General features: G+C 47.7%; 1 protein-coding gene across 2 annotated transcripts in view; it reads right to left on the bottom strand.

Annotated features, from left to right (window-relative positions):
* AP2B1 (adaptor related protein complex 2 subunit beta 1) overlaps window positions 1-26138 on the bottom strand; it is a 662041-nt gene that overhangs the window by 511774 nt on the left and 124129 nt on the right. For both annotated transcript variants that reach the window (XM_078679615.1, XM_078679616.1), the window contains exon 4: window positions 1972-2107. In XM_078679615.1, coding sequence (XP_078535741.1) covers window positions 1972-2107 — 136 coding nt within the window. The remainder of the gene's footprint in view (window positions 1-1971; window positions 2108-26138) is intronic.

Here is a 26138-nt window from a genome sequence, read left to right as displayed (position 1 = left end):
GCGCTCGTCGCGCTCCGAGGGTGGGCGCATGGCTGAGGAGTGTGGCCTACTGCAATGTCAACAGCGTGGAATTTTCGGCCTTGATCCCGCCAGCTTCCCGTCCAACGGACATATGGGGACCATATCGGAACTATGTTGACAAACTGACATAGAAGGCACAGGCCCAATCCCTTCATTCCATTGTCCCGGAGGGGGTGGGTTAGGGAGTGTGCGGCCCCGCCGCGTGCCCGTTACCATCTTACATGATCACTGTTCAATTTGGGCTCTATACTGCGGTTTGATGTGAGTGGAAAAGTTGGGCGCAGGCGTGGTGTCTGATGTGATTCCATGTGTAATGCTTGCCTACTGTGGAGTCTCGCTCCTTTTGAATGGTGCACTGTGCTAGCGAACCCGTGCCAAGATGTGAGGGCTACGTTTTTTGTCCGCCACGACATTCTACCTATATACCTGTTCCAGTGCTGCCCGACTTGCCTTCTTGATTCTCGCGTGCTTATTGATTTTGTTTCCTTTGATGTACTGTGTTCCTTGTTTTTCATGGCAGTTCGTTAATTATTGTCTTTATGATTTTACTGTATTGAAAAATGGCACTCTGTATTTTTGCTCAAACCGACCAGAACTTCTCCACACCTGCATTAACCTCCTTAGTTTGTTAAATATTATGTCGCTTCTTGGTACGCATCCACTGTTCTGGTTTGTTATCAGCTTCTGTGAATTGTATTTGGTGCTGAATAAAGTCTTTTAAAAAAAAAAAAAAGTGTAGACCTGCATCCCATTCCGGTATGGATGTGTAACTATTACTGTTCCATCTTTGACAAACACCCTGTAACTAGCACCTCTTTGACTTTTCTGACTTTCCTTAAGAGTCAAAAAAATTCCTGGATAAGCTATTACGGACTGGACCTGCTGGACGATGCCATGAGATCTCCAGCTGTCATTGATACAGAACCCGGTACATCCCTTGGGCGGGGTGGTCAATCACCATATCTATAACTCACTTTCAATGTCGACAGGATGGTGCTTTAATATGTCACATGGTATTCTTCATTAATTGCACTGCCTTTTCTATATGGAATAACAACTGCCTATATAGCAATGTACTGTGTAGTTGTCCTCCATGCGATGGTTGTTGCTTTTGACAATTTGTTTGTTATGATAGACTATAAAAAAATAAAAGACATTTAAACAAAAAGAAATTCTACAACAGCCTCTGAGGTACCACATTAGAGAAGGAGCAGAACCTCATCAGCACCTCCTTCGAGGTAACACTTCTAGCAGAAGCCAATATTCTTTGTACTGCACAATTTGTGAGGGTTAGTTCATGTTAAACTGCTGCAGTCTCCATAGCGGCTAATAGAACGTCATGTGTATAACTGATGAGAGGATCTTGCTGTGGATGTTTTCTGTTAAGTGGGTACAGGAGATATGTGTTTCTGTTGCAGAGACTTCACTACCTTAACCTACATTTGGTGGAACACTGGTGGAGGCGAAGAGCAAGCATACAGGCTCATACTGGAGTCTTTTTCAAAAATGAAATAATAATCTGGTCGTGCCTACAGTGTAGCCAAATCCAAACTAGTTGGCAAGGAGGGACAGCAAGGGATACAAAAACCACTCTGAAAGCAAGGGCAGCACCACTTCACACAAAAAAGCTGTCAATGCAGTTCAAGTGTTTAATTACTGGAACGGATAGAAACCCTTCCTGCCAGGTCCAATTCCAATAGTTTCCCACTCCCCATGTGCCCCACCAGGGCTTGCCCCTGTACAGTGTTCTGTTTCTAGCCAGCTAAATTCAGCTTTGGAAATACCGAAACATATACAGATTATGAGCACACATGTCCCAGTGGTATTTAGAGCTTTGTACGATGGCCATACTGAGCCTTACCCTTTGATCATATACATATCATCATTCTTCAGCAGGATATAAAGGGGCCAGTAAATGCATGGGCTATGACAAACACTGGCTATAATTACCTTGACAAAACTGTTGACCGCCATGATGGCCATGTCTGGTTGGCTTTTGGCATAGTTCATCAGGTAGAGGTATACTAGTTTTTTCAGCTCCAAGTTATCAGTCTGCATGCAGTTGACCACATCTGGAAACAGGGAGCTTCAAGGGGAAAGCGTGAAAGAAAGTGTTTTAAAGATGATCTGATGCAATTTAAAAAAAACTGTTGTGTCAGTCTTGCAAATGTAATCGTAGCCTGTTGTACCATCAAAATTAAACAAAACATTAATACAGTTTACTCCTAGAATTACATCAGCAGATATAAGAGCATCAGACTAGATTCTATTCATACATTACATAATTATTCAGCTGTCTCAAAGTGAAATGCAATATTTCAATTAAACTCCATGAAATTGCAGCCATCATTCTAGAAAATACAAACAACTGAGAAAAGATCATTAGGAACTCATAAAATAATACTTTGCACTACTCAACAGTTTCAACTAAACAAGTAAAAGTTTTTGGCCAGAATAGACTATACAGCATAACTGTACCTTACTTTCAACCATTTAAAAACAAACAGCAAAGATGGATAAGTCTGTGAACAGGCACGGGATTCCAACGAATGTGCAAGCGTCTTGCGATACTCACTTGGGGGGACCTTTTTCGTGGGGGCACTTTTCGTACCCTTGAGCAATTTTTTGGGGGTGGAGAATACTCCCCGCTGGAGATGTTCTATTATGTCCGATTGCGGCAGGGCCTGCGGTCGCTGCTGCCTGAGTACCCCAGGGAGCCGGGCGTGGCGTTGCCACTCCATGTGTTGTTGCTCTCGGATGGGTGGCATTTGGTGTCTAAGTTGTACGGGGCCATTAGGAAACAAAGGGTGGCGTCGCCTAGTCGGGCACGGCGGCAGTGGAATGTTGAGCTCGGAATCGCTATTTCTGATGACCAGTGGGCATACTGTTGTGGTGTGACTGCCAATATCTCCTCTAGCTGCCGTTTAAAAATCATACACTATAAATTCATACACCGATTCTATTACACTCCAGCTAGGAAACTCAGGTTCCGATTAGCGGAAGACGATAGATGTGCTCGTTGTCATGCGGCGGGTGCCGACTTCCTGCATTTGGCGTGGGAGTGTGGGCCCGTCTCAGAGTACTGGGTGCAGGTCCATGACGCCCTTCGGGTCATGACTGAGGATGGGGTGCTGTTCGACCCTGTGGTCCTATTGCTAGGTTATACCAAGGAGGTGCCGGCGACCTATCGCAGGTTTGTGGATGTGGCACTACTGTTAGCGAAACGGCGAGTGGCCTGCTGTTGGGGGCGGGGCAGGATACCGCGATTCGGGGACTGGCTGAAGGATATTATCTATTGTCAAGACCAATTTAATGTATACGCAGAAATGATGCCTGTGCGCTGTAGGCCTAGGGACTTTTGGAGCCCACTACAGGTGTACCTACTTACCAGGGTTGCGCAGGATTCTGATTCGGACAGTGAGGATCGGGTTGGGGTGGGCTGACGGGGTCTCGCTTTATATGATCATACCTCGGTCTACGACACTCCGTATGACACAGTGACCGGGAGGGGCTCTGTGTACTGATGCTCCTTACCGTGCATGGCTTACACTGTATAATCATTGTGTGGGGGGAGGGGCCGCATTGCCTGCTCTACTGTGGCAATGCTTGGGATGCCTCAACTCAGGGACTGATGACCTCTGGGTATGCACCCACTCTCCTGGTGCTGTTCTTTTTGTAGAGATGTACGATTGTTATCCTCGTTATTGATGTACTACTGTGATCTGTACTGCTATGCTCCAACTCGTGTATTTGCTGATATTGTGCTATTGCTCCTGCCCACACTGTTCCCCATCTGGACTTGGCATCTGAACTTTCCATGTACGCTACTGCACTGCGCTGTTCTCTGAATCATAATGCGATTTGTATGTGTTGCACTACTGTCTATTGCTTGTCTTCCAATAAAAAAAGGTTTAAAAAAAAAAAAAGAAGTCTGTGAACAGGCAGTAAAGTAACAATTTAATGTTTGTGGTCGTTCCAGAGTATATGTAAAAGGAGCTCTAAAAATTACTTCAGTCTCCAGATTTATCAGAAGGGATCACCAACCCTTATCTAAATGTATTACTTTGAAGTGAAGTCTCGTGATACATTCTGAGAATAAGTGCCTGACTCCTACTTGTCTAACAAAAAAAGGGAAGCATTACATCAACACAAAATCAAATAAAGATATGGTTCATAGTGCAAAAGAGTTCGATATAAGACACATTCTCAGACACATAGGAGTAAAAAGAGTGGAAGTTTTACTCCTTAAACAGCAGAACACTGATTGATGGAAATGCTTGAATAAATGTGAATCACTGGTGATTGAACAGATGCATTCTATTCAGCAGTTATTCTCAGGTCTGTGCAACATAAACTCAGAAGGATAATTGCTTGCTGGATCAAATGGACAATGCAGCCGAACTGCTAGAAAACCTATTAATGAGAACACATGCAACCCCAGACCGGCGTGTTAATTTGCTCTACTTGGACACTCAAACTGATCGTATACAACAGAAGTTAGGACAGCCTCTCAGGAAGTTAACAGATGTACACGAGATGGACGGCTAGGAAACATGGAAAATTGGTCACTCAGCACATCTATGGCATGGTCTGTGAATAAAGGAAAGCAGTGCACAAAATAACCGAGCTTGCATGAGTTAGGAAGGTCAGTGTCACTGATCTGAGCAGTAACAGAAAGATCTCAATAGATTCGCACACATCTCAATTCAGTGAGGAGGGCTCTACCAATCACAGGAGTCTGAAATCATTGATAATGAAGTTTAAAAAAGCTATCCGCGAGTTTCCTAGCTGAAAATCTCTCAAAATCATATGTTAGAAGGCACTCTTGACCCTCTACACCAGAGGTCTTCAAACTTTTGTAGGTTGAGCCCCCCCAGCTGAATTTTTTTAGATGTTGGGCCCCCCCACCACCTGACAGAAGTTTCTGGACTCGACCGCCACGCGCACATTCCGGGCATATTCAGCGAATACCATTCAATACAATAAGAGTGATTAGTAAACTGCAGGTTTGTGAGTGGGTGGGTGTGGTGAAATGACAGAGGCTTATTACACAGCTCAAAACACCACTTGTTTTCTAGGGCTGCCTGATTGATCAATGACTGATAATAAACCGTACAGTGTAAAGTAGAACTGATCTATTCCAGAGGCACCTCGGATGGAATCTCCCAAAACCTTATACAGCTATGTCTACTGAAGAGTCCATCGGGCCAGGTGAGCGGAAATTCTAAAAGGAATCATATGGGAGAAATCAAACAACCAGAAATATATATTTTTTATTTCATCATTTTTATTAGCATTTGAATGTCATCAGAATGAGCTTCAACACTGGAAGACAATGGAGTTCACTGATCACTAACTTACTCATATAAGAAGGTAGGTTTCAGGCTGACCTGGCAGAGTGATTAAGCCAACTAACCTGGCAGCTTTGGAACCTATAGTGACTCTTCACAGACGGGCAAAAATGAGTTGAGCTAAATCACTCGCTTTTATCCTGTAATGATGATATGATCCTGAATTTAAGCACTTTGCAGTAGAAAACTTAAGGTGTGCGCCCCAAATCTTTCGTAAAAGAAGTAATGTGTTTAATATTGAAAACAGCGTGGTTCCGCTGTAGGGAGAGGCACCCATGACGAGCGCTGCAACTCCCGAGAAGCCTGAACCGATGCGCTCGCAGCATATATATATATCTGTATGTGTGCAGATACATTATTTATAATCGTTCATAGAACAGATGATACAAACTGCATTTTTTGGCATAATAAGTATTTATCACTACCCATTAAAACCCATATTAACAATCTTACAATATCAAAATATTGAGTTAAAAAGTTAAGACTTCGCAGGCTACATGGAGTCATTTAAAGAGTGAACATGACTGGGTCATTTTATTGAGAGTGTAAGCTTGCAGTTTACACAAGGACCTCTTAAAGAAAATCATTAGCCCACCAAACTACTTAACAAAAACATTAAAATAAGTAGCTTAAACGTAGAGCTCTGCAAAAGGTACATTAACCCTCTGAGCTATTTTGTGATGATTTTGACATGTCAAACGGGTGCACTCTGATCTCTCCAGCAAATGCGTCATTTACCAGAGTTATCTCACCAGTATCACACCCTGAAACCTGCTGGATGCGCACAGACCTACGCAGCAAGTGCCTTTACCTCCAAAGCAAGCTTAAAATGCAGTCGGTTTAATACAGAGTAAGGAAGTTAGAAAAGCTTGCCCATCACATTTTTCCGTTGACACTTCTGTGCAAATATGTAAAAAAAAAAATTAAATCATAGGGTGTCTGTAATTCACTCCGCTTCTCGTCCTGCTGCTCTTCTAGACTCTTCCCCCCTCACCCCGCTCCCTTATGCCATCGTCCTCAAATTATGGGTTTCTGAGGTACATATATTTCTATTTTCAGCACTGAACAAAAACGCTTTTTCATGACATTTGTGAAATCTTCACAATTAAACCCTCCCTTAAGAGCGACATGAGCCAGAGTGAACTGCCAGTCTCTTTTTAGGTCTGGTTGACACCACAGCTGTCTGCAAAATGCATTGTCAGCAATTCTTTAATATATACATAAAAAGTATTCCTGGCCTTATCTGCAGTCTTGTGTAACTGTCTTCCTTCCATGAGAGGATGAGGCTTAACGGTTGGAGCGGCCGAATTTGAAGCTGGGGACCAAGGTTGAATCTGGTGGGAGGCTCAAACATCCTGTGATTCTGGGCAAATCAAGTATTCACCTCATGCCTAAAAATGAATGTGTCCATCTGTAATGAGGACACATTCATTTTCATTGTTAGGCACGGGGAGATTAAGTGATTTGCCCAGAATCACAGGAGGTTCAGTTTCAATGCCGAGACTCGAACTCTGGAAACTGTCTCGGCTGTGCTGGGAAGAGCTAACTCTCCCAGGAGGGGGTTAATTCAAAGAGCTGAAATGCTTCAGCTGCAGTGGGAGGCGAGGGGTCTCCTCTGCTAAAACCGAAAGCGTGTCTGTTTGTTTTCGTTTTTAGCAGAGGAGACTCCTTGCCTCACACTTTAGCTGAAGCTAACAGCTCCGTGAATTAACCCCCTCCTGGGAGAGTTACCCAGACAAAAGGACGCGCACCTCCTGCCCCAGGGATCTCCCCTCCCTCCCCCTTCCACATACCGGAGTCCTCTAAGAAGATTTGCACGGAGGGAACAAAGGGCAGATTGCAGTGGAGGTCGCGCCCCCCCTGGGAAGGTGTCGCGCCCCACAGATTGAAGAACACTGCTCTACACGAACAAGGTTTTCAATGAGACACGTGATGTCACTTCACTATGTATGGTAGCACCTTCTTTTTATTTAAAAACATGATTACACCTGTATTTAAACTTCACTGTTTGCATTACTAAATGTTGACTGTGGAGCTTTGATTTCTTAGAGACTTCTAGTGTGGATATCATGTAGGACTATTGAGCATAACTATGTAATTACTTGTGAACTGTTTCCGATTGAACTGGCAGCTGTTCTGCCCTACTTCATCTTGCAGCTGATACAATACACGTGGGTCATGTAATATAGAACATCTTTAAATGAGCAGCATCTTTCTGCTGTATGTGGCTGTACCGAAGGCTATAGAGGATTGGAAATGCTGAAGGGCCAAATCAAGTCATTCATTTTTACAGACACAAAATGACTATCTTTCGACAATGTTATGTTGGCCTACGGAATGGGGACATGTGACTTGCTTGAAGGAAACCGCATTAAAAAATAGTGCCTGCCCTAAAATGCACTCGACATGGCTGCAGTTGTCGTCATCTTCAATCTTCACTGCCTGCCGGTTGCTTCTTTTTTAAACTTTTTAATCCTCATCATTTTAAATGTTGTTTTATTGTTGCCTCATTCTGCGAATCGCACTTTGCTCACCTGCTTCCTGCACTGTAGGTGGCTTCCCCGGTCCGCCACGGGTTCATGCAGATTGTAGCGAAGGTAAGACCACCCACAGTCAGCACTCCGGGGGCTCACTTCCGCCCAGGTCAGCGCTCTAGCCTGCAGGGACACCTATTTAGGTGCAGGCTGGAGCGGGCGCGCAGTGAGTGCGGCACCTGGATCGGGCCCAGGGCCAGAACCCCTGGCCCCAACACTATAACTATGCCCAAACTACAATACTAGGGGGAGAGCCTTCGCACGCTATGGCGGCCCATGGGCAAGTCTTGCAATTTATTTCCATGCGAAGAGCTGTTACGTTCAGAAGCCTCGTTGTCCCTCCCCCCCTTACACCCCACCCCCCACCTCAATGTGCAGAATCTCGATTCAAAACGAACAGGAGCACTCAGCCGACGCTGAAACCAGATAGTAGTCTGGTCAAATCTGGTACCCACAACATAGAGCTCTATTTAGCGTTAATCAATGCTAGGTCATTGATTAAACATAAGTATGAAGTTGCTGATTTCATTACTGATAATAAATTGGATGTCTTGTTTGTGACTGAAACCTGGGGTGAAGAAACATCGGACCCTGATTTTAATGTTGCGGTACCTCATGGGTATTAAGTGTTTAGACACGATAGGCAATTTAGAAAAGGTGGGGGGCTCGCTCTAATCCATAGAAGTGAACTTATATCACACTGCTCAATTCTACCCTCTTGGACTACGAGGCAATTCTCTTTAACATCACTCCTTATGAACAAGATACATTCAAGGGATTATTGATTTACTGTCCACCTGGCCCCAAAAGTAGCTTTCTTACTAATTGTCATCCTCTTTTAGAGTTAGGTCTTCAATCTAAATGCTTCACTATCTTAGGCGATATGAACTTCCATCTTGAATCATCAGCAGACACAGATACGCAGGAGCTTAATGACATTACATCAGAATTAGGACTCCAACAACTTGTAAAACACCCTACGCATAAAGCAGGACACACCTTGGATGGTTTGTTCACTGATAACCCGGCCATCTCCACTACATCTGTTCTCCCTCTTACCTGGACCAATCACCATGCCATTCTGTTCAGATATCTGCCTCGATCCAATATCACCAATATGGCTAGCACCAAGTCCACTGGGAGAGCGTGGCATAAAATCGACCTAAGCTTACTGGAGAGCCAGTTAATACAAAGCAAACAGGACCTGGAATTGGAAGCTGAAGCTTCAGCTAAAAATTATACAACTTGGTTGGAGTCAAACTTTGCCAAAGTAGCCCCGTAACCATGATAAATAAAAATAGAAAAACTCCTTCTGCCCCGTGGTTCTTAGAAGCCTTAAGATTATCTAATCAAGCCTGTAGAAGGCAAGAAAGAAGCTGGCAAAACAATTATGAAACACTAGAAAAAGATCTGTATAAATCTATGTTGGCAGGTTACAAGAAAAAGCATATTACAGAAAAGAGCCAATACTTTACATCTCAAATAGAAAGGGCAGGTAACTCTAGCAAGGAACTCTTAAGGACCATAAAAATCTGACAACAGCTACAAAGGATGATCCTGCCAATTGGAGCCAAGAGTTCTGTAACACACTTGCCCAATCCTTTAAATCTAAGGTGGACCACATTTTCGATCAGTTTGCCAATAATAAAATAAACACTAGCCGTATAGAACAAGAAGCCACATTCAAAGTGCCCTTTCTTAACTTTTCTCCTATTTCGCCAACTCAAATAGCGACAAACCTTCAACGATCAAATTATGATCCCCAGATGATCCTTGCCATCCCAGGATCCTCCTAAACATCTGCCATCTTATTATCTCCCAGCTATCAATCATGTTCAATCAGATTCTCTCACAAGGACTTCTATGTGGAAACAGGCTTGTATTCTGCCACTCCTTAAAAAAACCTATTTGGACATAATGGACCTGACCAACTTCCATCCTATCGCAAGGCTCCCACTTCCCGCATAAATCGTTGAGAAATTAATGAATGTGGAATTCTCCGCATTCATTGCAGAGAATCAAATTCTGGACCAGAGTCAGTTTGGGTTCAGATCTAGTCATAGCACCGAGACGGCTCTGATAAAGACCACAGACTAAATCCGGATGGCACTGGATGGTGGGGGGTCAGCGGCCCTCGTTCTCCTCAACCTATCTGCAGCATTTGATACCGTGGGCCATACACTGTTGGTCGATCGTCTAAAGAACATAGGCATTGGAGGAAAGGCCCTTTCCCTTTTTTGTCAAAAGTATTTTTATTGATCATTTAGTAGAAGAGAAAAGAAAAACCAGAAGAAATAAACATGCGACAATCCCGCACTTCAGCCCACGCAGGGGTTAGCAAGAACAAACGCCAAAGGGCGACACAACAGAGTTGGGACGGGCCGTCGTGCTCAAGTCTCTGTAGTCGGCCTAGCGCCCAGGGTGGTGCCACTTTGCCAGCATACGGGTTAGTAGCCAGTAGGCCACTAAGGGTGAGGACGCTGAAAAGTCACAGGTGCACTGGAACACACCAATGCGGTACCTTAGTTAATCCCCCAATAAATTGTCACGCATCGCTCGCAATAGTGCAAGTCTAGTAGACCCTGCTGAGGGCATAGGGCTCGATACGCCATATTGTGATGCCTTAACAAACAGAGAAACACACTTGATCACCCTCAAGGGATGCCGGGGGAAAGGCAGGATTGAAATGTATGGGCGTGAAGGGAGAGGGAAAGGTGGTCCATCTATCGTCTTTAGAAACAGAGTCCCAGACCTTTAGGGCGGTGCCAGTGGGGGTGCTGAGGTATGCATTCTTTGGTTGATCACATTTGGGCAGCCACACCAGATCCCAAATCGTCCTCCCAGCCACGCTTCTATCCATATGCAGCCAGTGTTTTTCTGACTCTTGTTGTGACCACTCAACAAGTATGCGGAGTTGCGGGGCTTTATAATACAGGTGCATGTCTGGCAGTCCCACACCTCCCTCCTTCCTTGGCTTGCGTAGGGCGGTGAAAGAGAAGCGCGCGCGGCCCCCTTGCCAAACGAAGCGCAGCATCATTGACCGCACCCGCCGAAAGAATTCTGCGTCAAGGTCTATAGGAAGGGCCTGGAACAGGTATAAAAGCTTGGGGAGGAGGGTCATTTTGATCGCATGGATCCTCCCAAGCCAGGAGATGAACATGGGTTTCCATTGAAACCCATGTTCATCTCCTGGCTTGGGAGGATCCATGCGATCACAATGACCCTCCTCCCCAAGCTTTTATACCTGTTCCAGGCCCTTCCTATAGATCTGGCCAGATCTGACTGGATCCTAGCAAGCAGCGGAGGGAAGTTAGCAGAATACAGTTTCCCCAATGTGGGGGTCAAGTGGACGCCCAGGTATTGAATGGAGGAGTCTGTCCATGGCAAGAGAGTGAGCGACTTAAGGTGGGGGATTTCCGACTGGGGGATCGTAAGGTTGAGGACATAGGATTTGTCATAGTTGACCTTGAACCCCGCCACCGCTTCAAAGCGCGCCAATGCCGCCTGCACATGTGGGAGAGAATGAGCCGGATCCGATAGGGATAAGAGAACATCATCCGCAAAGAGAGTGATCTTGTGGGATTCCCCAGTGAATGGTAATCCACGGATGTCAGGGTTAGCTCTCACCGCAATTGCCAGAGGTTCAATGCTAAGGGTGAATAGCAGCGGTGACAGGGGACACCCCTGTCTAGTGCCCCTGGAATGGTCAAAGAAGGGAGAGAACTGACCGTTCACCGCCACTCGAGATCGGGGGGAGAGATAGTTCGCTCGTATCATTGTTATGAATTTGGAGGAGAAGCCAAATGCAGCCAGGGTGCTGAACAGGAACCCCCAGTCCACCCTGTCGAACGCCTTCTCGGCGTCTAGGCACACCAGGACCGCTGGGATTTTGAATTTAGTGGCTTTCTCAATGAGGTGTATCACCCTCCGTGTATTATCATGGGTATGGCGCCCTTTGATAAGCCCTGACTGATCCGGGTCTATAAGGGCCGGCATAAGATCGTTGAGCCGTTGGGCAATGATGGAGGAATAGAGCTTCGCGTCCAGATTCAGGAGGGCAATCGGCCTATAGGAAGCGCATTGACTAAGGTCTTTACCGGGCTTGGGGATGACGGAAATAAGTGCTTCCGCCATGGTGCGGGAGGTTTCACCCTCATCTGCCATGTGGTTAAATAGTTGGACCAGGTGTGGGCATAATTCAGAAGCAAAAGTTTTATAGAAGATGGCCGTATACCCATCTGCCCCCGGAGCCTTGTGGGGTTTTAAGACCTTAATGGCAGCCAGCACGTCTTCCCTGGAGAAGGGGGCGGACAGTGCCTCATTCCATTCCGCCGATACCTGAGGCAGCGTCAGCCCCTGAAGATATTCGGCTTGGGCAGGAGCCTCCAGGTGATCCCCTGTATAAAGGGACTTGTAGAAGGCCCCAAAGAGCTCCGCCTTCGTCTCATCTTGATGTGCCACTGCCCCCCGTGCATCTTGAATACCCCCTATGTACTCACGTTCCCTTTTATCCTGCAGCTGCCTGGCCAGGTATCTCCCCACCTTATTGCCCTGGGAGTAAGAGAGCCGCCGCAGTTTCAGCAGGGTGTATTCAGCTCTGTTATCATAGTGGGCCCGGAGTTTACCCCTGACGGCCGTTAGTCGCCTGAGTCCCAACCTGGAGGGATTCTCCTTATGTGCCTTTTCTAAGGAGGAGAGTTCTTCCTCTAGGTGCTCCCGCTCCCGAGTGCGCTGCCGATTAAGAGTGGCATTAGTGCAATGCAGTGTCCACGAAGGTACGCCTTGAAGGCATCCCACGTGGTGTATACTGACGTGTCCCCTGAAGCATTGAATGCGAAGAACTCGTTAATGAGTCCTCGTAATGAGGTGTATGAGGGTTTGTCCCGAACCAGGGAAGCTGGGAAGTACCACTTGGAGCTAACTTTACTCCTCAAACCCCACTGGAGCCCCACCGCCAGTAAGCTGTGGTCAGAAACAGAAAGTGGGTAAATCTTGGCCTCCCTCAGATTCCCCCCGCAGAGACTGGCTCAGGAAGAAGTGGTCGATCTGGGAATAGGTGCGGTGGACGTGGGAGAAGAAGGTAAAGTCTCTGGATTGGGGGTATAGGAAGCGCCAGGCGTCAATAAGGCCCAAGTCGAGAAGCGTGGCTCAGTGGTTAGAGGCGGCAGACCCGGAAGCTGAGATCGGCCGTGGACCAGGGTTCGATTCCCCGCCTCGGCGGGTCTCGAGCTCAAAAATTCCACGGACTCGACAATTCTCGCTCCGATGCCTACTCAACTCACGGGGTCACACTCTGTGACTCTGGGCAATAGCTTGCTTAATCTCCACTACGGCCCCTCGCGGCGGGATGCCTGGCTTTCACCATGTGGATACCCCGCCGGGGTATCTCACAGGGGAATACCAGGACGGGTTCCCTAAGCAAGCGCTTAGATACCGGGTCGGTGATTTGCGCTATATAAATACATGTACATCGTGGTCCGCCGCTGCATCAGTGACCTGGGCCACCGAAGCGACCGCTGCATCCTGTTCGTGCAGTCTTGCGGACAGATCCGGCCCCCTCTTCTGCGATGGCTTGCCCACTCTCTGCCACTCCGCTGAGCGCCGTCGTCGTCTGCCAGTCGAGCCACTGTTCCCAGATGCCGGTTCCTGGCGGTCCAGGCCCAGAAGGTCCATCGCCGCCTCCAAAGAACGCACTTGGATCAACTTATTCTGCCATTGGAAGATGAGACGGAAGGGGTACGTCCAGGAATAGGGCACTTTTTGCTCCTGGAGAAAAGTGGTCACGGGCTTGAAGTCCCTACCCTTCTGCAGGGTGGAAGCCGCTAGATCCTGGTACAGCAGGGGGCGATGGTCTCGGAACTGGAGGAGAGCCAGATCCCGTGCTTTCCGAAGGATCCGTTCCTTCAGCTGGAAATCATGGACGCACACCAGGATGTCAGGGGGTGGCGCATGAGCTCCACGTGGCAGTCCCACCCTGTGCACTCGGTCCATGCGAATGGTCTGGATGTCCTCCTCTTCAAGAATGTGTTTGAACAGTGTCTCAACGTACTCCCTCAGGACCGCCCCCTCACCTTTCCAGGGAACCGAGCGGATACGAATATTGTTGCGACGGGACCTATTTTCTAAGTCCTCAGCGTGGGCCTGTAGGTCCAGGTTTTGCTCCGTCAAGCGGATCACGTCTTGCTGCAGCTGGTGAATGTCCTCTGTTGTACCCACGTCGTGCTCTTCCAACGTCGCAACCCGCTCCCCCACTCCGTCTAAATCTCTCCTTACGTCGCGCAGGTCTGAGGCCAGTTGTGAGCGCAGCTCTGATATGTCCTCTTTAATGGCCGCAAAGAGTTCTATCATGAAGGCCTTGCTCGCGGGCTCTTCGTTTTCACCCTTTTTTGGGGATTTGTCCAGGATAGGCGAGGCAGAAGGTGCCGCTCCCCTCGGGATCCCCTCCTTCCCAGGCTTGTCCTTTTTCGTCCTGTTGGACGCCATGGTTGCCGAAACGCGCCCCTAGGACCTTTCCGACTGTAAGCACTCTCACCCAGGGGTAGGGGTTGAACACAGGCGCCCCAACGCTGGCCCCGTAGCGTCACAGCCATTCGGTCACCAGTCCGCCCTCCGAGACGCGGGGGCCTCCGGTCAGCGTCGTCTGCACTGAGGGTCAGCAAGAGGCCGCAGGAGCCCACCCCGCCGTAGTTGAGCTGGTCAGGGTCCACACTCCAGTGCTATCCTTCAAGGCAGTAGGGCAAAAACGGCAGGGAGTCCGCAACCCGAGCGCCGCCTCCAGCAATGGTCACTCTCCGCACACAGGGGGTACCCACACATCCCTAATCGGTCCGATCAGGCAGGAGGGGGGGAGCGGGCAAACACAGAACGGGCATCACTGGCACTCGTCGTGCACCGCCGCTCCCACTCCGCTAAGTCTTGCTGTGAGATCACGAGAGGCCCCAGTCCAGACTGGCAACATAGGCGGGGGCGAGTCGCTAGGGGGGACGCTTGTCGTGCACCAGCCTCTCCCTCTCTCCAGGCCACGGGGTCCCCCCTGCTCCCGCCGAGGCTCACCTCCGTGTGTAGGCGTCCGCGGCCGGACCCAGTCTCACTCCAGTCCAGGCCAGCCACTAGGCCTCATCAGGCCGCCGCCCGCTCCCCCGTGGGCCTGTGGTCCTGGCGCCCGTGGCCCACTTCACCAGCCTCCTCTGTTGCCTCTAGGCTTCACACAGCTAGCCCCGCTCTGGTACCAGGACTCCGTTCCCCCAATCCGCCGGAAGCCCAAGCAGCGGTGCGGGGAAGGCCTGGGCACAGCAGCCGGCCGATAGGACGCCGCAGGCCTGAAATCCCCGGGCTCAATTTTCGCGTTGCCGCCGTCTGCGCAGCCGCCCCGGCTCCAGTCTTCTAGAACACTCACAGGGCCCGGGGGGTGCTGCCTCACTGTCGCCTGTGGCCCGCTGCCTCGATGTTGCCTGGAGTCTGATCCGATCCCGGCGGAGGGCGAGAAGGCGGAGTGTCGGCTCCGACAGCCCCAGCAGGTGGCGATCCGTCGGCTCACTCCCCGGCGAGGTCCGCACCGGCCCCCGGGTCTCTCCACGCCGCCGACGGCCCAGCAGCCGCAGATACTCCGGAGCCGACGGGCTCAGAAAGCTCCTCAATCTCGTCCCCGGGGCCCGGGGGGAGCAAGCGGCAGACGATTACGGGCATTTGGCAATCCAAGAGGGTGCTGAACAATGCTGTAGATGGCGTGGCGCCGGAGGGACTCAAAAACACGTCCTACTCCGCCACCATCTTGGCCACGCCCCCGCCCTTTCACTTTTAACGTAATTTCTATCAGTAGAACTCAAACAGTTCACATGGCCAATTTTAAATCAGCACCTTTTTTCTGCCTTGTGGGGTGCCGCAGGGCTCATCTTTGAGCCCTACACTCTTGAATACCTCTGTTACCGAACTAGCCCCTCTGATCAGAAGCTTCGATCTAATACCTACCTATTATGCCGACGACACCCAGTTGGTTATTTCAACAGTGGACACGGATGTTAATTACTCTATCAAACTTCATGACTGCATGGTCTCTCTGAGCAACTGGATGAATAGGCATTGCCACAAGTTGAATTCAAGCAAGACAGAGGTGGTGTTTGGAAACCTCTCTCTTTCATGGTCACCAGCCTGGTGGCCGGATTCCCTTGGCCCCCCCCTCCCCCACCTACACAAGTTGCCACGGCAAAAAATCTGGGGGTCATTATAGATGAGAAACACATCTCGAAAGTGGTGGAGGGAGTTTCAGTTACAATACCATCAAGGAATGGAACTCCCATCCGCCTAATCTTAGGAGGACCTCCTCCTTTCTCGACTTTAGGAAGCTATTCAAGACATGGCTTTTCAGAAACTAGTTTGCCCTGACATAGCATTGGAAGACCACAAGCGCCTAGACACTCACGGGTATTAGTGCGCTATATAAATTGTTATAACATAACATCTTTTTGGTAACTGCAATCCCACATGTGTAGCGTTTTATTAAACTCCAAGTGGGGAATATTTCAAATAAAGCTCTGTCATTCAGAATTACAGGACATAATCCTAAATGAACATACATAAATGTAGTGGTTTATGTAGTGCTTTAATTCGACATATTATACACACACATGCTAGAAGATGAAGGATCACAAGATAACAGCCAGCCAGGGCAAAAACATTGTCACAAAGAAATTAACAATCCAAGAAAGAAATGATGGACTCGCAAAAAGGACAAAAATATATTTCCACTACAAACGTTTTGGCTTCAGACAGTACAAGGTTGTTTGCTGTTCAGCACTATGCAAACAATAGGATACTACCTGAGGAAGGCAGTAGCAGAGTCGAAACGTTATGGTGGAAATACATGTTTTTTTCTGTGGTGAGTGCATCTCTGAGTCAGTTCTCTCTTGGATATTTCATTTCATTGTGACTCACCATAATAGTTGCTATTAACGGGCCAGACTGGCCATTCTGCCAATGGGACATTTTCTCGATGGGCTCGCCTGCAGTGCACTATGTGGAATTTCCTTTTTTAAAGTGGAATGAAGAGGAAGAAATCATGAACAACATACCCCCATTATAGTCCCATCTTCCAGCAGTGAGGGGTTGCTTTGCACAAGACATTTTTGGCAGGCTGGAGTTTGGTTTCCAGTCCGGCCCTGGCTGTCATCTACAGAGAAAAGGAGAGAAGGATAGTGGAAAGGAGGCTGGATACAGAAACGTAATGGAAGTCGGAGAGTGGGAAACCAATGTTGACTGAGAATTTCCTTTCTAACAGTTGCAAGAGTTCTTAAAGAAAGCGTTTCTCATGCCCATGTGAGGTCCTCGTCTTCCATTACTGTTAAAATGGGTGCATGCGTTGAGGCGTCGGTCAAGCAATGTCGCCTAGGCGTACTCCTGATCCCCAAGTCGAGGGCTCGTATGCGACAAACTTACTTTCCTGGAAGTTGCATTGGCCAAACGCTGCCTTGCTATACACTGCAGTCCTCCTATACCCCCTCGGCTGGATAAGTGGAGGGAGCACCTGCGCCACAGGAGCGTGGCTGAGGAACGCTGACTGCGCTCAGTTAGCACTGACGAGAATGCAGAGCGTGGCCTGGAGGAGTGGGGGGACATGATGAGAGCCTGTGGAGGGCCCGGCTGTGGCTTCTCCGCGGGTGACAGATCTTGCTACCCCCGCGCTGACTTCGGAGGGTGACCGCCTGACTGAGATGTTGTAAAATGCAGGGCTACGTGGCATGCTCGGGAAGGAGTGCTAGAGACTGAGCAGGCTGTGGCATTGGCCATAACCCAGAGTGTGAGCCTGGGAGCACAGACATGGGTCACTTCCCTGCGTGTCTCCTAGCTGTCATTGCGAAATACTTAGATTGTATACTCATTTAGCAGACTGAGCTGCTCTCGATCGCTACCCACACACGGATTCCACTTGCACCCCCCCGCTCAGGTGGGATGGTGAACTGCTCCTAGGAGAGGGGGGCTTAACATATGTGCCCGCTGTTCGAGGATTTCTTGGGGAATACCGCCCTAATGCCTGTCGCTGCCAAGTTTATTGTTTAGGTCTCGTCTGCGTTGCAGCGCATGTGCAAGCTTCGCCTTAGGCGAGATCTATAGCTGTTGCTTTTCTGTCCTTCTCTGGAAGCAGGGTTGGTGTACGCTGTCGCCCTTAGGCCCCGCCCACCCTGACTAGTGATTTTGCTCAGACGTGCTTATGAAAAAGCATTCTCGGCGTTCGTTGTTTGCATACTCCCCGTCTCCTGCTCGGCGTGCCTGGCCGGAAAGGAGATGTGCACGCATACGGTGTGCGCGCTTTCACTTTCTTTTTTATTCCGAGTTTTGTGTATCCTTGGAAGAGGACACCCAAGGACACCACCAGGTAGGTTCGTCAGCGTGCAAAATGGCACAGACGGCGAGGAGAGGTACATGCTGAAAGCGGTCGCCCATTATTTCTTTTCATTTTCGTTACTTTTGTTACACTCGCGTCAACCACGTGTGTTCAAAAGTAAAGAAATAGGGAGAAAATTGTTTTCTATTTATTTACTTTTGATACAATCACACAGCCCCCAGCGCAGGTGACGTGATTGTAACAAAAGTAATGAAAACTCATTTTCGTTTCTTTTGTTACAATCGCGTCACCTGCGTGAATGCTGTGATTGTAACAACAGTACATAATTACTGCTGCTGGGCGGGGCTGCTGTCCTCAGCCCCATCTGCTTAGTCGGAGTTAGCAACCACCTTTAGTGCACATGTCGGGCAGAGCTGGGCTGAGCCTCAAGTCCTGCTCGCTTCTGTGTAAAGGCTCCTTGCCCCCTGCTCTACTTCTTGGCATTTCTTACAAGGTTCTTGCCATTCGAGTGAACTCGAACCTTTACGGTATCTAAGGTAACCAATGCTTTTTTTTTTTCACTAACCGCCTGCTTCTGGAGGGCAGACGTACTTTTACAAAATGAAGCTAGCTTATCAGGGAAAGTCTCCTTACAAGAGACGGCTGCTCTGTCCCTGGCTGTTGTTGCCTAGGGTCTGGGCAGATCTGTTCTCACTGGCCAATTCGTTTTCTAATTAACAATTCACATCTCCTCAGTCAGTCCCAGACCAAGTGCAACGAGTTGTAATCACTCTGTCCCTCTCAGCATTAAAAGCTCTAGGGAAGGAATAAAAAAAATAAACAAACATTTTCAGACTTTTTTTTTTTATTAATCAGACCAGTAGTGCGATTTGTCATTTCTGATAGAGCACCCTCAAAAGGGAAAAGAGCAAACAGATAACCTTTAACTGTGTCCATCCCTGAGACACTAGGGGATTGAGGTTTGCTACTTGGGGGGTCAATTCTTTGGAGTCGTTCGTTACTGGGATGGATGGAGAACATATTGAGATAGAGCGTAACATTGAAAAAGTGAGGCTTTTCTTACATCTTGGACTGCCGGAGGGTCGGAGAATGCATGTGTTGGTGTGTTTGCCTAATATCCGAGTGTCTTCACACGATAACAAATTTAAATGTTATGTAAAATTATCCACATAGATTTTGCCCCAACTGGCATCACTAATTGGCGAAAAAGTAATGCACGTAGTGTCTTTTCAATCTTTGTCTATTCAAAGACTAAAAGGCTGTAGGAAAAAAGATGAAAAGAGTTGCATAATAAAGGATAGCTAATTCAGTTCAGTTCAGTTCAAAATCTTTTATTCGATAATCAATTTGATAGTCATAAAAAGTACATCATAAAAATTAAATACATTTACATAAAATCAAATTATCACATTACAAGATCAAAATGAATAAAAATTATACTTTATATCCATATACTGAATTGATTCAGATGATCGAAAAATCAGTTAGACATTATCCCCATAGCTTTACGAATAGGATAGCTAATTCACATTCAATACTTATTCAATACTTATTTTGTAGGGCGATTGGCAATGCGGGAGATGGGGATAATACAGCATTTACCAGATGATTATAAAAGAAGAACCAACAGCATGGATACAAGAGGGAAATCTATTGCGAACACGTTTCAAGTAATCTTTTGATTCAGCCCGTAAAGCCAGCTGGCAGGAGTGTGCAAGTATAATATTACACAGACATTCTACATTTAGGCATTCAACTCGCCATGCAGACTTTCAGAGGGCGCTTTTACAAAAAAAAGCATATTTTTGTCAACTTACCAAACAAATGCTTTCTTTGGTAAAAGCGCCCCATACCGCACTTTCACTTTAATAGAGGCCATCAACCTTTCTTTAGACACAACTCATGTAAAGAAAGGGGCGTGACTTCTGTGAAAGCGCAGCATGGGGGCTTGTAAACAACAAGCATTTATAATGCAATAGGTCAGCATTTTAGAATCTTTGGCCTATTGGTATTGTAAATAATAATACCTTTTATTATTGCAGGTTTTTTACACACTTGCATAAAAGGCATTGTCATTTAAAATGCCAATAACTCAAAATCTCGCAATTGCGATACCTATGCTATTGCATTGCAAATGCTTGTTTCAATTGTTGTTTTTGTTTTCCGCGCATTACTCATTCTTATGGGAGTTGTCGTGTGTCATATATAAAATTGTATGCACAGCAATGACGCTTGGGAGCCGAGCATATGGGCAAAAGTTGAAGCCACTGTGATATCCTGTAGGTAACGTGATTCTTTTTGCATTGCTTCGTGGCCCTGTGGGAAAACATGTCATGTGATGCTTGTGCAATTTTGAATAAATGACCAGTTTAAAATAAAAAACTGTTAAAATTGAAATGTATGTTTTTTAAAATCTAAAAATATATGTTTGTACGGTCGTAAACACGGTACAGACCACCGTAATCCCTTGAAGAATTGCCAGGGCTCCACTAAACGTTTAATAATAATAGTAGAACAAAAACAACGTCAAACCGAAATTTCAGTAAGAACGCGGGCATTAGGTTCTGCGGTCTGCAGAGCCATCAAGCGGTGGACGTAGGAGTTGCAGTGCTACACCACGTGAACACATTAATTTGTTGAAAGCATTGCGCCGAGTGGTGCCAGACAACTCTGAACAGTTATAAGGTCCTAAAGGCGAGACCTAATGGCTATGCCAATGCTTCTTTTCCTTCAGGTTTCCTGGCCCTGCTTTAATACATCCTATTGCCATAAGGGAGGGACTATGCATGTGGTGCTGTGTCCAATGAACTTAACCTCAAGTAGGTTCTCATTGTTCTGGACAATAAAGGTGTATTTAACACCTACATTTGTTTTCAGAGCAGTGTCAACATAATGCAAACATCTACACCTCAGCTCTACCCTCTTGCCTGATAAACCATGTCATATTGTCAGAAATATTACAGCAATTGTATGTTCTCTTTGTGGGTTGTGATGAATTGGTTCTGGTCACAATAAAAATCTTTCATATCGCAACATTTAAAAAAAATTGTTTAACTGTTTTTTACAACCCAAACAGTGTATAATTATACAACATGGTGTAATAGCATATTAGCATCATTACAGGAACTACGCATTTCAAGCGTAACTTGAAATTAAGTGAGATTACGTCTGTGCAAAGGAAATTTTACTGAGGCATAGTTGTAATGGGAGCATTGCATAATACATCTGCTGTTCGTTTGGCATTTGGTGTCCCTGCTGCTTTAAATCTTCCCCCAGGACACCTATTGTAGCCCAGGTGAGTGTGTATTATTATATAAGTGAAACAACAAGAAGCAATGAACAATAAAACAGATAGTGGCCAGTAAAGCTATAAGTGGTTCTCTAAACTCTAGCAGGATGAGAGTGACCATCTGAGCAGGCTGCTGACCGAGGCCAGGGGGGCTGGAACCCTTTCAGCTCAACGGGTGTTGCCTCCCTGCAGCCCTTAGGTCTCAGTGGGCACCAAAAGGAGCTCGACAACGGAGAAACAGCGGCCCTCATCCTTCTAGACCTCTCCGCGGCCTTCGACACTGTCTGCCACCGTACCCTAGTACAGCGCCTCAGCAACGTCGGAATCCAGGAGAAGGCACTGGAGTGGACCATCTCCTTCCTCTCCGGAAGGACACAGAGAGTCCGCCTCCCCCCGTTTAGATCAGAAGCCACTGAAGTCATCTGCGGCGTCCCTCAAGGCTCCTCGCTCAGCCCAACCCTCTTCAACGTCTACATGAGTCCCCTCGCAGCCATCGCACGCCAGCACAACCTCAACATCATCTTCTACGCGACGACACCCAGCTGATCCTCTCCCTCACCAACGACCCCGCGCCCGCCAGAGCCAACCTACACGAAGGGATGAAAGAGGTAGCCGAATGGATGAAGAACAGCCGCCTGAAACTGAACTCGGACAAGACGGAAGTCCTCATCCTGGGTTCCTCACCCTCCGCCTGGGACGACTCCTGGTGGCCCCCGCCCTTGGCAGCGCACCCAAACCAACAGACCACGCACGCAACCTGGGCTTCATCCTGGACTCCTCCCTCTCCATGACCAGACAAGTCAACGTCGTCTCCTAGTCGTGCTTCAACATCCTACGCAAGATCTTCCGGTGGATCCCCACCGAGACCAGGAAGACAGTCACCCAGGCCCTCGTCACCAGCCGACTGGACTACGGCAGCTCCCGCTACGCCGGAACCACCGCCAAACTCCAGAAGAGACTCCAGCGGATCCAGAACGCCTCAGCAAGACTCATCCTGGACATCCCCCGTCGCAGCCACATCTCCGGACACCTGAGAGACCTGCACTGGCTCCCGGTCAACAAGAGAATCACCTTCCGTCTCCTCACCCACGCACACAAAGCCCTGCACAACCAAGGCCCAGGATACCTCAACAGCCGCCTCAATTTCTACGCTCCCAAACGCCAGCTTCGATCGACCGGCCACGTCCCCCGCATCCGAAGAGCCACCACAGGGGGGAGGTCCTTCTCCTACCTCGCCGCCAAGACCTGGAACTCCCTCCCGACCCACCTCCGCCTGACCCAGGACCACCTCGCCTTCAGGAAGCAGCTCAAGACCTGGCTGTTTGAGCAGTAGCGGACCCCCCCTCCCCAAGCGCCTTGAGACCCTCCGGGTGAGTAGCGCGCTATACAAATGCCTTGATTGATTGATTGATTGATTTTTGTGAGCTGAGTGGGTGTTTTGGAGAGTTCGAGATTCTTTGTTTAGTTTACAAGATTTTATTGAGAAAACAATATTGAAAATGTAAAAAAATTGCAACATATGCAGGTAATTTTGTTTTCCGGAGTTTTATATAGCGCGAACTAGACCTGAAGATATCAGAGCGCTTTACATGGGCACAGACGGACACTTTAATTTTGTTAGGCGTGGGGAGGTTACGTGATTTGCCCAGAATCACAGGATGTTGAGTCCGTGCTGAGACTCTAACCCGGTTCCTCAGCCTTAAGGTCGATCGCTCTAGCTGTTAGGCCACATCATCTTTAAACACATCAAAAAAAGATTATAAAAATCAGTAAATATAGGAGAATGAGCAAGGGAGGGCAATGCAAGGTTTATAGGAATACATTTTAAGAAGAAAAGAAGGGCAGGAGGAGAAAGAGATGAAAGCTAATAATATATAGGATGAGCCAATTCATAACAATATGTAGTAAACATAAGTGAAGGATATTTAAAAAGAAAACTGCATATAAACAAGCACCCCCACAACTAGTGCCACATCTCTTGGCCATGTACACCGAGAGCCTAGACAAAGGGATCCTACCCAGACATCAACGTCTTGCCACCATAGTTGCAATACACAAGCCCGGTAAGCCGACACAAGAATATACATCCTACAGACCGATCTCCCTACTAAATGCAGAGGCAAAAATTCTCGCTAAGACGCTAGCAACTAGGCTACAACCACACCTATCAACGGTGATCCATCCAGATCAGTCCGGATTCATGCCCCACTGCAACACAGCACTTAAGCTCAGAAGACTGCATGGCGTACTTGAGCGTAGGCAGACTATAGCAGTGGACGCAGCAATATTCTCGCTAGATGGCAAATGGCATTTGACTTAGTGGAATGGCCTTTCCTTTTCGCAGTCCTTAAACATATGAGGTTTGGACCGAAATTCTGCGAAAAGAAACTATGTCGAATTTGTAAGTTTGAAAGCAGGGTTTGTAAGTAGGACAAAGAAGGCGGAAGTGACAGACAGAAACAGGAATGCAATGTGAAAGGTAGCTTGCTAAGGGAGCAAAACATTTGCTGGGTTAAGGTTTAGAACACATTCTGTGGTTCCACTTAACAGAACGAAGGTGTGACACAGAAGACATAATGTTAGCTCATTTGCCAACTGGCATATGCTTTGACGTGCAGTGGAGAAACTAGGTCAATTCTTTAGTAAGAAGACAGCAAAATGGTGTTTAATTGTATGGTCACCAAAGAGTAGATGCAGCTCTTTGTAAGTGGCGAAAAGTCAATATTGTTTCCAGATCAGTAATCCATTGTAGGGAATTATAACAGTGAACGCCAGAGGCAAAGAGACAGAAAACAGAGAAAGCTATATGCACAAGTTACTTACCTTCGGTAACGATACATCTGTAAGAAACAGTAGTTAGTGTTAGATTCCTTACCTTAGAATATCCCCAGGCGTCAGACTGGATCCGGAAAGTTTTGCGTAGCAGTACCCCTGCGGGTCAGTAGACGCCGTCTGCGGCTCCGCGTCCGTTGTCGGCGTCGTTGGCGCCGGGATGACGTCAGAGTACTTATACACAGCTTTTGCGCGCCAGAAACGCTGAGCCATGATAAACAAGCATTTGCAATGCAATAGGTCTCGCATTAATTAAGTTTGAGCTATTGGCATTGCTAAATATTGCAACACCAATTGCAAAAAAAGTCTAAAAATTGTGTGTGCCTGGTGAAATCGCGCACGGACGGCTGTTGGTGTGAGTGCCTTGTGGAAGCGTGCACTGACGGCTGGTGGTGTGTGTGCCTGGTGGAAGCGTGCACTGATGGTTGGTGGTGTGTGTGCCTGGTGGAAGCGAGCACGGACGGCTGGTGGTGTGTGTGCCTGGTGGAAGCGAGCACGGACGGCTGGTGGTGTGTGTGCCTGGTGAAAGCATGCACCGACGGCTGGTGGTGTGTGCCTGGTGAAAGCGTGCACTGATGGCGGGTGGTGTGTGTGTGCCTGGTGAAAGCGTGCACTGACGTCTGGTGGTGTGTGCCTGGTGGAAGCGTGCACGGACGTCTGGTGGTGTGCCTGGTGGAAGCGTGCACTAACGGCTGGTGGTGTTTGTGCCCAGTGAAAACGTGCACTGACGGCTGGTGGTGTTTGTGCCTGGTGAAAGCGTGCACTGACGACTGATGGTGTCTGTTGAAAGTGTGCACTAACAGTGTGGTTGTGTGTGTGGGTGTGTGTGGTTGTGTGTAGTTGTATGTGTGGCTGTGTTTGTGTTTTTTATGATATGCCATTCTATGCTTTGTTTTGTTATGCTAGGTTTTGCTTTGTTATGCTATGTTTTGATGTGTTTTGTTATGCTATGCTATGTTATGCTCTGCTATGTTATGTTGTGCTGTTTTATTGTGTTTTGTTATGCTATGCTTTGTTTTGTTTTTCTATGTTTTGTTATGCTATGCTTTGTTATGCTATGCTATGTTTTGTTATGCTATGATAAGCTTTGTTGTGTTTTGTTATGCTATGCTATGTTTTGTTATGCTATGCTATGCTGTTCTGATTTGTTTTGTTATGCTAAAAACTCTTCTGTTTCCAAAAACCAGATAATACAGATCTGCATTTTTAACTCATCTCTGTCTGGTCAGTCTTAAGCGCTGGGATGCTCCCGAGTGGCCACGCGCTATAGAAGAACCTAATAATAATAATATGCTATGCTTTTTGTTATGCTATACTATGTTTTGTTATGCTATGTTTTGTTTTGCTATGCTATGCTATGCTGGGGTGTGTGTGTGTGTGTGTGTGTGTGTGTGTGTGTGTGTGTGTGTGTGTGTGTGTGTGTGTGTGTGTGTGTGTGTGTGTGTGTGTGTGTGTGTGTGTGTGTGTGTGTGTGTGTGTGTGTGTGTGTGTGTGTGTGCGTGTGTGTGTGTGTGTGTGTGTGTGTGTGTGTGGTTGTGTGGGGGGTTGTGTGTGGGGGTTGTGTGGGGTGTTGTGTGGGGTGTTGTGTGGGGTGTTGTGTGGGGGGGTTGTGTGTGGGGGGTTGTGTGTGGGGGGGTTGTGTGTGGGGGGTTGTGTTTGGGGGGTTGTGTGTGGGGGGGTTGTGTGTGGGGGGGGTTGTGTGTGGGGGGGGTTGTGTGTGTGTGGGGTTGTGTGTGGGGGGGGTTGTGTGTAGGGGGTTGTGTGTAGGGGGT

Source organism: Lissotriton helveticus, chromosome 3_1 (assembly GCF_964261635.1).
Source record: "Lissotriton helveticus chromosome 3_1, aLisHel1.1, whole genome shotgun sequence".
Taxonomy (NCBI): domain Eukaryota; kingdom Metazoa; phylum Chordata; class Amphibia; order Caudata; family Salamandridae; genus Lissotriton; species Lissotriton helveticus.
This window is presented reverse-complemented; position numbering and strand designations above follow the sequence as displayed.